The sequence below is a fragment of the Cuculus canorus genome, chromosome Z, assembly GCF_017976375.1.
Source record: "Cuculus canorus isolate bCucCan1 chromosome Z, bCucCan1.pri, whole genome shotgun sequence".
NCBI classification, from domain to species: domain Eukaryota; kingdom Metazoa; phylum Chordata; class Aves; order Cuculiformes; family Cuculidae; genus Cuculus; species Cuculus canorus.
In genome coordinates this window covers 38,816,610-38,830,504 of record NC_071441.1, presented here as the reverse complement: position 1 = coordinate 38,830,504, position 13,895 = coordinate 38,816,610, and the positions used below count along the sequence as shown (strand labels likewise).

At 36.9% G+C, this 13,895-nt stretch overlaps 1 protein-coding gene across 2 annotated transcripts in view; it reads left to right on the top strand.

The window, feature by feature from the left end:
• Positions 1-13,895, top strand: part of DAPK1 (death associated protein kinase 1) — a 96,146-nt gene that overhangs the window by 60,962 nt on the left and 21,289 nt on the right. For both annotated transcript variants that reach the window (XM_054054152.1, XM_054054153.1), the window contains exons 10-17: positions 747-839; positions 2,400-2,519; positions 3,621-3,719; positions 4,509-4,607; positions 5,737-5,835; positions 7,339-7,536; positions 8,503-8,700; positions 11,002-11,100. In XM_054054152.1, coding sequence (XP_053910127.1) covers positions 747-839; positions 2,400-2,519; positions 3,621-3,719; positions 4,509-4,607; positions 5,737-5,835; positions 7,339-7,536; positions 8,503-8,700; positions 11,002-11,100 — 1,005 coding nt within the window. The remainder of the gene's footprint in view (positions 1-746; positions 840-2,399; positions 2,520-3,620; positions 3,720-4,508; positions 4,608-5,736; positions 5,836-7,338; positions 7,537-8,502; positions 8,701-11,001; positions 11,101-13,895) is intronic.

Below are 13,895 nucleotides of genomic sequence, written 5' to 3'. Positions count from 1 at the left end.
GGCAGTTACCTGTCCTCCTTCAGTGTGCACGTTGGGGAATTCGCACTGATAATAAGCAAGGGCAGGACTTGTATGAGAAGTCTGTTTATCGTGAGAACAGATGAAATGTGAGACAACAGAAGTTGCTAGTATTGGAAAGGAAGGTTTGTTCTTTGTCACAGAGACCAAGAAATAGGACAATTTTGCTAAGCTATGGACCAAAGTCACAGAATAGCTACACGGTAAAATATTTTGCTGGAGTTTAGTGTCTGTGTTAAGTGAACAGCTGTATAGTTTATAAAATTTAAATACTAGTCTGCTGCCCTAGAATGAAATGATGGGTCTCGGAATATCTTAAACTGTTTTGTAATACAGTGTTTAAATTAGCTGCTGTCAGCTAATTTATGCTCAATTTAGGTTTTCTTTGTGTATCTACTTTACAATATGTACATTTGAATGTTTTTACAAGAGGATGTGATACAAATCTAGTTTGCTTTGTATCTGAAAAACTTTGTAGTAGCAATGCAGAAATATATTGTAGTTTTCCTTAGAGCATACAAATAGCCTATTTGGATTATAAATGTCAGAAGAAATTGAAAGTTCAAATGCAAAAAAAAAAAGAAGTTGGAGTATGGAAGACAAACACCAGTTTGTTTGGCTAACAGGACAGTATTCCTTTAAAATCTCTGCAGTAGCATCTTATTACGAATATTCTGTTTTGATTTTTTTTTTTTACATATAACTTTTTTCTTCTTATTTTTAAAAAGCAATCAGTGCGTTTAATATCCTTGTGCCAAAGATTATCGAGATCTTTCTTGTCCAGAAGTAACATGAGCGTCACTAGAAGTGATGATACTCTGGTAAGTGTGTACTTATATGCTTAGAATGCTGTACTACTTCTGCAATGTAACATTTTCTGAAATTATTCTAACAGAAATATTGGGCTATTGAAAATGTGCATAATTTAATTAACTTTTTATGTAGGATGAAATAGATCTTAAGGCTACATAGGTCAGTTATCCATAGGCTGATCTTCTGCGTGACACAGACCTTGAAATTTATTAATTACCATAGTGAAACTGATAGCTAGTGCCAGAAATTCCCCTACCTTTGCTTAGAAGTTTGATTCAGGAGTATTTTTTTTGTACTATAGCCATTACAATGTCAAAAAGTTGCATCTGAATTTTTCATGGCATTTTGTAAAGTGAAATAATACTTCTATTTTTTTTTTAACAGGATACTCAAAATTATTGAGACTCTCTTAGAATCAATGGATGATAGACAGCAGTATCACAAAAAATATTTATTTAAGGAGAAAATTTTAAAATTGACCAGTATTCACTTTATGGTGTTATATTCATCTGCTAGATTTAAGTAGTCAAGAACAATTGCTGTATGCTTTCTAGTTAGAAATTCTTGTAAATACAAAAGCGTTGTTGTTTAGCTTGCTCTCCTGGGTTAAGTACACAACACAAATTCCCAGGGATGTGCAAAGTATGTATGTTAATATGCTTAGAGCTGGGTAACCTCGTCTTTTCTGTGCTTCAATAGGGTTAAACTTCCAAAATTCTACAAAGCTGTTTTTATCCTTATTACCTTCCTTATGTCCCTCCTGTGCAACTCCACGCATTTCCACTTTTCCTTCTCTTATCTTTCTACTTCCACACTTTTTGTTCTCTCAATCTTTCCCTGCCTTCCCCGCCTCAGCTATCAGTATGCCTTTTAACTCTGGGTCAGCATTTCACACCTGTGTTGCAGCACAAAGGATTGTAGCCTAATGTTAGTGTTCTAAAAAATCTGAAGCTCCAGGAGGAAGAAGGTAAGAGTAATCCAGATATTAGACTCAGTGAATTTCATTTTTTCAACATTTTAGTGCATGGGAGAAAAATATTTTCACCTTCAGAGGTATCTAGGCTCATTGCTTATGTTCTAGATTTTTGACTGGTCCATTTGAATAGATAAAATCTTGGTCCAAATCACTTTGTGTTGTATTCCTGGATGGTGTGAAGCTTGATACTCCAATTCCTATTTGTGTACCTTGTTTTTTTAATTGTTGACTTGTATGCATGGAATTTGTTTTATTTCATGAAAATATTGCATCTATTGCAAGTTGTAGAAGGAAAATGAAAATACTCCTAGTGAAATAAACCTGTTGGAATCTCAGTGAGAGGTTCATGGTTCATGAGTGAAGAAGAGAGAAGCGTATTATAACTAGAAAAAGGTTGGGGGTTTTGGTAGGGGTTTTCAAATAATGTGTACATGTTAGCCATATGCTTCACGAAGGATTACAACTTGCAGCTGAAGCACTCTGAAGGACTTTGAAAATTTTACTTAATTTTTTTAGATGTCTTGGCAGCTGTTGAGAAGGTATTTTTTTCCTTGAAGCTAACAATTTTTTTTCTTTCTCATTTAATTACAAGGATGAGGAAGATTCTTTTGTGATGAAAGCTATTATTCATGCCATCAATGATGACAATGTTCCTGGGTTGCAGCATCTGCTGGGATCTCTGGCAAATTACGATGTCAATCAACCCAACAAGGTAGTGTGGGTCTGTGTTGAGGTGCATGGGGAACTAGCTATCACGCTGTCGAACAGAGCAGTGTGGTTGTGAAATAGAAACGTTAACATCTGAAATGAAAAGACAAATGGATGAGAAGTAATTCTGCCTTTCTTTAGGAGAGATATTAATGTGTTCTGTGTTCAGTTTTCTCAAACTATCTGAAAATGGAGCCCAACAAGGGATTTTTGTGCTAGGCCATTGAAAAAGTACTAATCAGATCTATTGTCAAGAGCGGTGGTCTATCAGATATCAGCCTTTGCTCTTGTTTGCAGTTGTTTCTTGTGGCAGATGAAGATGCAGAATGTGTAGAAATAATCAGACTGCCAAAACTGACTTTGCAAAGTGCTGTTAGATACCGCAGAAGCTGCTTACGTGAACATAATGTTAGATTATGTTGCTTATTTTTGGAAACAAAATTAATTACCTACTAACATATTTTAGTGTGCTCCTGCTGTATTTACAGGAATATGGAAACTGAGACTACAAGACCAAAGTTTTGTTGCTGGCTTTGCTGTCTAACCTTGGATAGATCATGTCTGCTTTAATTTTCACTTTTTTTGAACGGTTATACTGACCTTTGTTATGAAATTCTTTGAGAAATATTCTTGAAGAGCACTATAAAAGTAAAGCATTTTGTATTTTACTGTGAGGAGGTCTTGAAGCTTTCAAGAAATTACTGGATTTTCTGTTTTGATGATGCATTCCCTTTTAACTTTCCCATGTGTTGCTGGCGGCTTCTGTCTTTGAGGTGGCATGGCAAACGTTCTAGGTAATCTGGCTTAAAATGTAGATAGAAAGATGTAGCAAAAGGGGAACATCCTTGCCGAACTGGGCTAATTTGAAAAGCATGCCTTTCCTGCATGGTCTATCATTTAGTAAACATGACTTCATCTTAAAAATACGGAAAATAGCTTTGCAATAAATTTTTGCACAAGGATTATTTTCTGTACAGTATCCCTGGAGATTTAATTGGAAATTGAAAATCCAGAGATGCCATTCAATGTCTGCCTTCTATTAAATGCTCTTTTCCTAATCCTTCAAGAATTAAATGTGTCGTTCTTGCTTATATTTGATTGTTAGCATGGAACACCTCCGCTACTGATTGCTGCTGGCTGTGGAAACATTCAGATGCTTCAGTTGCTTTTAAAGCGTGGATCCCGTATCGATGTTCAAGATAAGGTCAGGATTCTGCTTTATCGCTGTTCTGTATAAGGTGTTCAGTGCAATTAACAGAGGACAAGCAGTTCACACCAAGTTGTACGGAAAATGAAGAAATCTGGGCCGTAGAGTGTTTTCTGTCTCCCACAGCAAAAAGATCTAAAAAAAAAAAGATAAAATGCAAATCTTTCATAATTTCATTTATTACTAGTGCATATCCTCTGATTTTGATCACTTCATTAGCTGAAGTAATTTGAATCATGCTGATCTTGAAATCTAGCTCATGCTTACAGGATTGCCTCAATTGGTTCAAGTTAGTGATTGCCCTGAAACACAATGGTGAACTTTATTGCGGAATGATAAATGCATGTTTTGGCAACAGAGAATATCACAGTTAAAGCTCGTATGTCATGGAGTGTATGCTTTGCAACAAGGTTCTTTTCAAAATGTGTTGTAACATGTGGGTTTCATTTACAGCAAACTTGAAGTGCTATCTGCTTCACTATCTAATAGATGGTAAAGTAAACAGCAGAAAGTTTTTTATCTCATGACTATTCTTTCAAAAACTCCCTTAAAAAGAGGAAGAGCATTATCCTTACAAACATTTAAAGATCCTGTTAATCATCTTTGCGTAGAGGGGTTTTTGTTGTTAGTGTTGGTGTATGTGGAATTGTTGAACAATGTTCATGCAAGCTTGAATAGCTGTTCGATATATCTGTGTATGTCTAAGTCCATGAACATCTCAGTTGAAAATCTAGAATTAGGATTCTAAATAGATCAATAACGTCTGTAATTAAATGTTTTTGACAGGCTGGGTCTAATGCAATCTATTGGGCTTCTCGACATGGTCATGTAGAAACACTGAAATTTCTCCATGATAATAAATGTCCTTTAGATGTTAAGGATAAGGTAAGAAAAAATATTTTCCTTTTTCTTGCAGAGAGACTTGTTTTAATAGCTTTGTCTTAGCAAAGAAAGAGGTCTTTCAATTGGAGTGATTTTCAGCTGTGCTGTAATTCCACAAATCTGCCTGGCTTTTTTAGCATGGTTTTATAAACTGACATATAGGGCTCTGATAACACAGCTTTAAAGTAGCTGGATGTACTGATTATTTTCCTGGCAACATGTTAACCAAATGTGCATATTAAATGTGGTGAGTACATGGTGGGTGGGTGGGGAAAGTACAATCCTAAATTAATTTTCACTTGAAGACTGGATTTCTCATTGGAACTCAGGATAAAATCGTGATTCTGTTTTTCATTCCTCTTGATTGAAAATCATTTTTGTCTGACAAGTGAATTTGACTGTTATTAAGTTGAATATAATGAAGCCTAACAATTTGAAGCTGATGAGCGCTTACCTTGTCTCCTGCAGTTTTACTTGAGCAACATCTGTCCTAGAAACTAGTCACTGTTAAAATCTCCAGTACAGAGGCAATTATACTTGTAAAACATGGCTTGCTTTGTAGAGGGAACTAGTGCAAAGCAAGGCACATGAGCAAAATTATTGTTCAAGTCTTCATAGGGCTACCAAGAAAGAGGTTACTCTTAATAAAAATACTGTCTTTTAATAAAAATACTATGTCTTTTTCATGTAATTTCAACAAAAAGTTTCAAATAATTGCATATGATGATCAAAATATGCCAGAATATACTAAAGTGTTAGGCTGACTCCTTACACGTATATACATGGTGGAAGGAGGGCATACGGAAATAGTGTGAATAGAAATAGGATGTCTGTTTTAACACCTGTTGCAGCTGCTGCCTTATATTGCCCAGAAATCCCATTGCGGCTGTGACTTTGAACAAATAAATTCTGAAAAAGGAAGGGCTTTTGAAGAAGTAGCACGACAGGCAGTGCTGTATCTGTCATGTACAGCTACAGCTTGTAAGCTAGAGATCTGTGCTGAAAACAGCTGTGCCACTGGGTTATGGGGATGGAGGAGTACTCATGTAGCATACAGGCATTCAGGGTGTATATGGTGGTGTATATCTAGGAGTGACATATGAAATTACACCAGCACGTTCTGTAATTGCAGTCCGGGGAGACCGCTCTCCATGTTGCAGCTCGGTATGGGCATGTGGATGTGGTTCAGTTTCTCTGTAGTGTTGGATCCAATCCAAACTTTCAAGACAAGGTGAGTCACAGAAACTGTCTGTTTTTCTTAAATAAGGCTTTAGTATGAGCGGTCAAACCCCCTAGGCTTACCTTGCAGCCTAAGGGCATGTTTGCATTTGAAAAAAATAACAGAATTATGGAGGTTACCTATAATACCCCTTAACAGATGAAGACTGCTCAAAAAACTTTGAGCAGAAACCAAGTACTGTTATAAATCACGAGCTTTCAAAAATGAAAGCTTGAAAACAGAGAAATTCATTGTCATGAAGATATGGGTGGTGATGTGTGCTCTGTGAGTTCCGCTAAGAGTTTTCATTCGTTTTTGTCTTGACTTCAGCTTATTTTGAGCCATCACGGGACCTCTCTGAAGTGTAAAGCACTCAGTTTTGAAAGTGAGAAGAGGGCTCAGGAGGGCTTCTTTGGAGCTCTGAACTCTCATGAGAAAACAGGAAAGAAAAAGCTTAATGGAAAAAAACATGTATTTGAGCAAATTTAACTCTACATGGGAGTTCCATAAGCCTCCCTAAGTGCTGCGTCCTCAAGGACTGCCTTTATATTGTTCAAGCAGCAGCAAGCCAAGGGACCATAGCACCTGCTTTTCAACTACTTATTTTTCCTGAGATTTTTACAGAAACCTTGAATACCATCCAAATCCTATTAGTACTTAAGCACTGATTGTCACCTCATTGATATTTGCTAGATACAGAAAGGATATTTCTCATTTCTTAGAATTTGACAGAATGGCTGTTTTGGTGGGTTTTAATCCTCCTTGGTTTTCAGTGGGCCACTTTCAATAGTATATTTTTGAAAAACTAAATCGAGTTTCTTAATGGTGTTCTCCATAACTGTTACGAAGTACAGGAAGATTGAAGGTCAGTATTTTGAAGCTTCTTAGGTTCAAGCAAAAAGCATTTCATAATTTTAGTCACAACTGAACTCACATTGCCTACAGTTTCAAAGACTTGTTGTGATGTGTGAAACTCTTGGTTGCAACATAACCAAGTCACTACCTAAACTCCTGAATCATTAGGATGTGCTCCTTGAAAATAGTGAACAGTGTAATCCGCCTCAAACTGCAAGTCTAATGGGATTTGCATGTCCTTGGTGAGCAGTCTGTTTCAAACTTTGGATTAGTCCCTTAGCACACAGGATGTAGCAGTTGCTTATGAATGAGCATCAGTTTTCAAGTGAGAGAACCAGGGTAGTTAGCTTTGGGAGCATGGAAATGTCTAAACTAAGGTTGCTGACACGCAAGATATTGTCGGTAAATAGAATCCAGGTAATGATGAAAATCTAGTGCATTGCCATAATCACTTAGTATACCAGCAGGAGTTATTCTTGCTTTGAGAATGCAAGCATTAGAAATTATATCATCTTTCTATAGGGCTTACTTAGCAGACTGTCATGTATCTCTCATGTCATCTTCCTGTCTTTCTAAGTTAATCTGGAGAATTGTTCCTCCTAGCATTTAGTTCAGCTGTGTTTGTGTTGTTTTTTTAACTATCATCTTCTGTGTTGATAGGAAGAAGAAACCCCACTGCATTGTGCTGCTTGGCACGGCTACTACTCTGTTGCCAAAGCATTCTGTGAAGCAGGTTGCAATGTGAACATTAAAAACAAAGAAGGGGAGACCCCACTGCTGACAGCATCTGCTCGAGGTTACCATGATATTGTGGAATGCTTGGCAGAACATGGGGCTGACCTTGATGCAACAGACAAGGTTAGTTTAAGTTGCTTTTGGTCAGCAATTACATTCGGAGATCCCAGGTGTCAGCCGTGTTTCTGAATTGCTTCATTTGAATGCTGCAAGCCAGATTGTTTCCATGACATGGGTTTTCTGAGCAACTCACACAGAGGCTGTTGATGGTTGCAGTAATCTTCAAAGTTGCCCACTAGTCATTTTTCCACAACTGAGTTTTTGCTAATTCCTTATCACCTTATCAGTATCGCTTTATGAGTAACTGTGAAAAATGGCATCTGTGTTGGTATCTGTAACTGGCAACAAACTATTAACTTAAAAGGAAAAAGGTGGATTTACTGTGATTCCTATAAATCACACCTATGTTGAATAAGCTGAATTCTGACTATTTAAAAATATAACTCTTCCTTGATACAGCGTAATTTTTTATCATTCATGGTGTAATACCAGTAAATGAAATTTGCATTTCATTGCAGATACTTCTGCTATCAATGTCCTCTTAGCTACCTCTATTGCTGCTTATTGCTAGTAGTTATTAAAGCACATTCAGAAAAATGTATTTGCTTTTAAAGGAATTAAATTGTTTTTTCAAGTCTCTTTAATTTGTTCCACAAGGAAAGCTCACTCTGTAAAGTTCCTGATCACTAAGCAGATCACAACTTTTGCCTTGCTAACTTCTGCTCGTAAACACTAGAGTGATTTGCTCCCACCTGCTATGGAAGTCATCAGTAGAGAACATGTATTTGGATTTCATCCATTCCACTGCAAAGCCCAGTGGCTTAATAGAGCTTTGCTTTCATCCCATAGCTAATTTGTTCTGACAGATATTGTGCATCTCACTGCTTCCACCCTCATAATAAAAATAAAAAACATTGTGATTCTTAGGGCAAGGATATGCAGCCAGTTACATGAGATGACCATGACTCTGTAAAAAGCTTGAGTTTTAGCATTATTGAATCTTACTTACAACCTATCTTGTAATTTCAGGATGGTCATATAGCCCTACACCTTGCTGTGAGAAGATGTCAAATAGAAGTAGTTAAAACTCTCATCAGTCAAGGATGTTTTGTAGATTTCCAAGACAGACATGGCAATACTCCCTTGCATGTGGCCTGCAAAGATGGGAATGTTCCTATTGTGATGGCACTCTGCGAAGCAAGTTGCAATTTGGATGTCACTAATAAGGTAAATGGAATACAGGTACTCTACAGTATATTTTGCCACTCAGCTCTAATATTAAAGTATACGCCAACCTTCCTCCCTAGTCATATAGCTTTGCTTTGAGCAGATTACATCTAGGTGCTGAAGAACAGGTGAAATGCATTGCAGCTGGCCTAAGCAGGTGTTGACTTGATGTGATTTAATAACAGTAGTTTATATACAGAATAGAAGACTAGTACATTTTTATGAAAAATTTGCTTTGAATACTTCCAAATTACATGAAAAGGTCTGCACTATCTCCTAACAAGGAATTGAAATCACTGCAGATTCTCCTTCCAATTGTAAAAGTAAGTGTCATTTTGGCTGGTTTATGTTTTTCTGCATCAAATTGATGTGTTAAAATAAATCCTAATCAAACATTTATCCAAGAAGAGAACAGCTTTAATTTATCTATTAAACAAATTGTCAGTGGCAACATCCAAGAAATCTCAGAATCAAAATGCAATTCAGCATTAAAAAGCATATTCCAAAGAGCACATTTAATAAGCTGTCCCTAAACTTTGAAGTGCTAGTGCCTCGCTTGTTTCTTCTGTTTTGCTAGTGCTGCAGTGTATGGGATAACTGAATGTGGTGTTTTTCAGGTTTAACATTCTGACTCTTTTCCTAGAGATATTTAAAATAAAAGTAAGCAGTTTCAGTAACCTTTAGTTGGTTTGAATAGGTTAAGGTCAGCCATTAGACTCTGACAGGCTATGAGGCTTAGTGCTTGATATTTTGCTCTGGATGCCTTTTTCTCTGTTTCTTGATAGGAGTCTGTATGCTGCTATGTGCATTTTGTTTGATTCAGGTGTTGTAGCTTCTTTGTTTTTCTGGAAAAGTACATATTCTGATAAAATCATTGTTGATAGTTAACACTTCTGTTTACTATCAAAGCACTGACTTTCTCTATATGAGCTATCTAAAGAAAGCTGTGGGGCTTTTGGCTTGATGGCTGTCCAGTGCAATCATTTGGTTTTAATAATTAAAATCATCAGCTGCCAAGTGAAAAAACTTACAATAATGAGCTGCCTAATCCTGCCTCTGAGCTTAAACCTAATTGACTAGGCAATTAAATCCAGATCCACAGCGGAGAACACACTTTGGGGAAGGTGAGTTAATGCAGCACAATGCTAGATTAGCACCTCTTTTTGTAATGGAGAATGCTGAGCTAGGATCAGTGGCCTGGCTGCAAGCACGCTGTGGAAAAAATAATCAAGTCTTCAAGCATTTAGTGAAGATGGGGTCATAGCTACAGAAGCTGTGGTTAAAGTTTGTGTCCTGTGTTTCCAAGTGATTTTTAGAGTACTCTTTATTTCAGACGGTAGCTTTGAGTCTTATGAGATAGAGAATCTTTATTTCTACTGGTCCTCTTCAGCGGCAATACTGATCCTCTCATCTGGCGTTGTCCCATATTTGAATAATTGAAGGCACCATTTATTTTTCCACAGACTGTGGAAACTTCATACATGAATATATTTGAGTTGAGATGTAGGGTTTTGAGGAGCTGGGCATCTTTTCAGTTTGCAGTTGTCAGAATTTTAGCTTTAATTTCAAATACCCTTTTGTGAGGTGCATTTGTGAGTCTGAATGTAGATTTGAAGCATGGAGAACAGAATTGAAAATGTGTGAAGTGATAGTAAGAGGAGTTACAAGCAGAGAATATATGGTAGTGGTATTTATAACAATAGGTCTAACCAGGAAAGACCAGAAGTGAGTGTTGTAAGAACCTGTTGTTAGTGGAAAGATTCAGGGGGAAAAGCACATACTAATGAAGTATTTAAAGTACTTTGTCACTGAAAGCACAAATTCATTCAGGCTGACTTCTTTAATTCATCTTTTACTGCTTTGGGTAGAAAGGGGGAGGCTGCATATATGTGATTTTCAGTAATACTTGAATTGAAATAGAATCTAGGGCTTTAAAGATTAAGAACTTAGTGTTGCTTAAATGGTTCATATATAATTAAGCAAAATGCAATTAAATTTACTGGCAATTAGAAACACATCCTCAAATATAGCCAAAAAACTCTAAAGAATTCTTCCATAGTTGTGGGAGATTCAGCTATAAAATTGTTTCCCGTCTTTTTAAAGAGTCAATCTAGCCTTTGTTTTTAATTCAGCTTTAGACTGTTGTGCTTAAGCTTTTTCCTTTGTGCTTTCTCTTACAGTTTTTGCAAGATCTTTGGTCTGTATCAGTATTTATAATTGTACAGTATGTTTGATTATTAGTCATAAAATTTGGAACGAATTTCTTTGACTAATGTAATGACACTTTTTTCCTCATGTTAGTATGGACGAACACCTTTACATCTGGCAGCAAACAATGGCATTCTTGATGTTGTCCGGTTCCTGTGTCTTACGGGTGCCAACGTAGAAGCTTTAACCTCTGTAAGTATTGAGAGAAACTGTCGCACTTCTTCCATCTTTTGTCTGTGATAGTAGGAAATTAATTCATCTGTTATAGGGGGATGAGGAAGACAATGGTCTAACATAATTACATTTTGAAATTTAAAAAAAAAAGTTCTAGGCTGTTGAATGTCCATTGGTTATAAAGCATTCTCTGCTGTTTACTTGTTCCCTTCTTACAACTAAATTTGAAACCGATTACAGAACAGTACAGCTACCACTTCATCTATACCTGACAATTTCTTCACTGAAGCATTACTTGTAGAGTTGTGTTTTCTGTAAGCACAGTGAGCCACTGTCATTAAGATGTATATAATTTCATATCGGGTACAGTACTTATTTTTCTTGATTTCAGGAGACTTAAAAGTTTTAGTTTCGTGGTGGAGATGTGTGGGTGTGTGCATGAATGAACTAGCATGCGTCCTTGTAAAACAAATTGTTTACATCACATCAGTCAGCACCAGTGCTTCCAACTAGCACCATTGAAGGTATCTTCTGTTCCCACTAAAGTGAGAAGCATTCTAGCTGATGTATCTGCAGCAGGAATTAAGTGTCCTTCACCACACACACCTCAAACGCACATGATGCATTACAGATATACTTGCCGTTACCTGTATTTTAAACAAGCTAACCATGTTTTATTTTCAAATGTGTTGCTACCAGTGCTTTTTGCTCACAAATTGTTTCATTTGCTTTACCCATTTTGTAGAAAACACAAATATTTCTGTTGTTTCCCTGTACTTTTAACACTGTGGGTTTTTTTCCTCCAAGCATGTATCTTTTGGCAGGAGGAAGCCATCAGAAAGCAGTCATTAAAACGCATGACCTTGTGGTTTAAACAAGTTTAGCTTAAACAAGTTTAGTGACCCTTTGATTACTACTAGAACATAGATTGCCATGTCCCCTATTAATAACAATGAAAGCATGCAGTGAACTTTGTGGGATATTTTGCAGATTTTTCTTTTTCACTTTTCTTTGTTCCTTTCATTTATTCCTTTTATTTTCTTTTTATTTTATTTTGGTATGCCCTGTTATGTATCTGTGTTTTCACTACTACATACTGTAAAGATAAGTTATAACAAAATGGTGATGGGTCAATCCTTGAGCTGTGTCACGTAATTCATGCCATGACTGCTCTGTTGGTATTGTTGCCTGTGTGGACCCTATGCTACCAAGATAAAAGTACATTTTAGCTCTTTGGTTCAGATCAGTTTGAAGGAGATTAAAAAGTAAATCATGCTGATACAATATCTGGCAGGAGAAACAGACTGAATCTACATAACTATCCATTGTTCCAGCAGTATTGTGGCAAAGAGAAGAGGAAGGAAGGAAGTGCTTGTGGTGATTTTAGTAACATTTAAGGTTTGCATTATTTGCTAGGTGGTTGTTAAACTGTTCTGAGAAGTCACATTAACAACTTTTTCTGAGCCAATGCAATACACTGCAGTAAAATTACCTTTTTTTTCCTCAGAATGCTGTTTCTCAGGAGTTAACTCTTTCAGCACTGTTAAGTAACTGGGCTACAATATGATTTTCCTGTCTCCCCAGGCTAAAGCCCACTTTAGGACTAGTTTGATTTTTAATTTGATTGCATAAATGTTGGTAAGTGCCTTTAGAAAGCCTTATGCTCTTGGAGTATTTCCAGTGTTTATTTCCAGTGTTTGAGTATCTCCAGAAAAATGTTATGCTCACATTCTAGCCAGAACTGAGTTCTTGACTTCACCTCATGCAAGTTTCTAGAGCTGTGTCATGTTGAAAATCGTCAGATTGCTTAAAAACTGTGAATGATGCTTGCAAATGGCCAATTAAACTCAGGAACAGCTCTTACAGGCGTAGCTGTCTGATTGGCAACAGAGGAGCCAGTCAGCAGTTGCAATGAAGTATTACCGCCATTTACAGGTGCAAATCATGCACCTGCGACCAAGGCCTTTTCACATGCCACCTTTGCTTATGCATTGCTATTCCGGTGTATAGATACTCTGCACTTTGCAAGAAAAATTGAATAGGAAAATTACTTACTGGGACCCATTTGCTTTCTTGCTTGTGTGTATGTTAATTCTTGTTGTTCTCTACAGTGTATTCTGCAGTGGACATCTAGAGACTTAAACAGCTTCATCTTGTTCACAGTTCGGGATGAAAAAAAGAACCTTTATTTTCTAGGGAAGCAAATGCTTTTTCCACCTGTTATCTCAATCAATAAATTGAACTTCCAAATCTGAGCCTAAATTTTCAACAGACATGTGAACTCAACTTGTAGTGCCTGTCACAATTTGTTTTAGATAAAAATCTTATGTAAACGAAAGCATGACTTAGAGAGTTCAATAAGGTCATAGAGGAAATATATGAGGGAAAGTGGGCTTAGATGTGTTTACAGCCAGAGAATTATATGTACGCACCTGTTTCCCTGTGTCACTGAGCTAATATTTCAAAATTTCTTAATGCTTATCCCCAATTCACTTGCATTCCCAAGGTTTTGCTCTTAGGCATCAGATCCTTCCACTGGATGCCTGGCATTAGTTTGTGCTGAAGTTAGAATCTCAGGTTTTACGAAGCAAATTCTCAGGCATCAGATTTTATAAAATGATTGACTAGAGGGATACAGCAAAGGGGTTAACTGTGCAGAGAGAGGGCCACTCTGCAGAGAGGGACTGAAAGGGGTCCCTGGGCAATTATACTCTTACGGATGATTTACCCACTCCTTCACACAGTGGTTCAGTCCAGTAGTAATTTTTGGGTCTGGGGACTTCTCATTCCTCATCGAATTCTTTTGCTGTGTT